This window comes from Aplysia californica, unplaced genomic scaffold (genome assembly GCF_000002075.1).
Source record: "Aplysia californica isolate F4 #8 unplaced genomic scaffold, AplCal3.0 scaffold01207, whole genome shotgun sequence".
Classification (NCBI taxonomy): Eukaryota; Metazoa; Mollusca; class Gastropoda; order Aplysiida; family Aplysiidae; genus Aplysia; species Aplysia californica.
The window spans coordinates 127347-129419 of record NW_004798477.1 but is presented as its reverse complement, the minus strand read 5'-3'; the positions used below and the strand labels follow the sequence as shown (position 1 = coordinate 129419).

Genomic DNA, 2073 nt, shown 5'->3' with positions numbered 1-2073 from the left:
TCACCTTCATCAGTTCCCCCCACGCCCCCAGTGCCCCCCGAGCCCCCTTCGGTGAGGCTAGAGGGCGCTGCTGTCTTTGTCTGCGTGTCGTCGGCCAGGAAAGAGTCCCACCCTGCCAAGCGCTTGGCCTTTTCCTCCTCCGTCTCTTGGACTTCGTACCTCGTCTTGCCATCGTGCGCTGCGGCCGTGATGCGTCGTTTGGCAAACCAGCGACCATTGAGTGCCGCGATACATTTGTCTGCTTCCTCCGCCTCCTTGAAGGTCACCGAGATGACACCCTCTGGATTTCTCTGGGAGACAAAGTAGAGAAAATTGCTTCACATCTTATCAGGATCAGAAAAACATGGACATGTAAAACACAACAACATAAACCAAGGCCAATCATTAGCCAGATATGAGAGATTCCACAGGCAGTGACCAGCCAATCATTAGCCAGATATGAGAGATTCCACAGGCAGTGACCAGCCAATCATTAGCCAGATATGAGAGATTCCACAGGCAGTGACCAGTGGCGTCGGTAGCCTAGTGGTTAGGCTACCGGACTCATAATCATTAAATTGCGGGTTTAGGGGTTCGAGCCTCAGCTCGGTCCGACGTTGTGTTCTTGGGAAATGCACTTTCACTTTACAAGAAATTCCTCCTTGGCTCAGTCCTTTCAGAGATGAACGTTTAACTCGGAGGGTCCCTCTCCTTAAATAACCTAACAGTGTTGATAGGAGGAGACAGATGTTTAACTCGGAGGGTTTCACATCTTCAATATCCTAACAGTGTTGATAGGAGCATTAAACTGATAGCATTTCACCATGTGACAGACAGTGACTCGTCTCCAAGAGCTCATGTCCCCTCCAACACTTCATGTCCCCTCCAACACTTCATGTCCCCTCCAACACTTCATATCCCCTCCAACACTTCATGTCCCCTCCAACACTTCACAGACAGTGACTAGTCTCCAAGAGCTCATGTCCCCTCCAACACTTCACAGACAGTGACTCGTCTCCAAGAGCTCATGTCCCGTCCAACACTTCACAGACAGTGACTAGTCTCCAAGAGCTCATGTCCCCTCCAACAGTTCATTAGGTGGAAAACTCCACACGTTCGTAGCCACACTTTGGAGTGGATAGATGGATTTGTAACCCTGCTCCATACATTTGTAGCCACACTTTGGAGTGGATAGATGGATTTGTTACCCCCCTCCATACATTTGTAGCCACACTTTGGAGTGGATAGATGGATTTGTAACCCCGCTCCATACATTTGTAGCCACACTTTGGAGTGGATAGATGGATTTGTAACCCCGCTCCATACATTTGTGGCCACACTTTGGAGTGGATAGATGGATTTGTAACCCCGCTCCATACATTTGTAGCCACACTTTGGAGTGGATAGATGGATTTGTAACCCTGTTCCACACGTTTGTAGCCACACTTTGGAGCGGATGGATGGATTTGTAACCCCGCTCCATACATTTGTAGCCACACTTTGGAGTGGATAGATGGATTTGTAACCCCGCTCCATACATTTGTAGCCACACTTTGGAGTGGATAGATGGATTTGTTACCCCGCTCCATACATTTGTAGCCACACTTTGGAGTGGATGGCTGCATTTGTTACCAGTTTGTACACATTTATTTGTTTGAGTAGAGAGAAGCACATCCACACAATAATTGTCATCTAGCATGGGAACAAGTCAGACAGACAGACAGAAACAACAGAGGGAAAATAGAGAAGAAGAACCTGCCAGTGGCGCCCTCCAACCACCCACCTATGCGTTTGTAACCACACTTTGGAGTGGATGGATGATTTGTTACCCTATTCCACACGTTTGTAGCCACACTTAGGAGCGGATGGATGGATCTGTCAGCTGGTACCCTGTTCTACACGTTTGTAGCCACACTTACGAGCGGATGGATGGATCTGTCACCTGGTACCCTGTTCTACACGTTTGTAGCCACACTTAGGAGCGGATGGATGGATCTGTCACCTGGTACCCTGTTCTACACGTTTGTAGCCACACTTAGGAGCGGATGGATGGATCTGTCACCTGGCATACATTTGTAGCCACACTTTGGAGTG

At 48.8% G+C, this 2073-nt stretch overlaps 1 protein-coding gene across 1 annotated transcript in view; it reads right to left on the bottom strand.

Annotated features, from left to right (window-relative positions):
• The window catches only part of LOC101859293 (HIV Tat-specific factor 1 homolog), a gene marked incomplete at its 3' end in the record, with an annotated part of 19662 nt that continues 17589 nt past the window's right edge, over nucleotides 1-2073 (bottom strand). Inside the window, 1 exon segment of the mRNA XM_035973411.1 lies at nucleotides 1-290. Coding sequence (XP_035829304.1) covers nucleotides 1-290 — 290 coding nt within the window.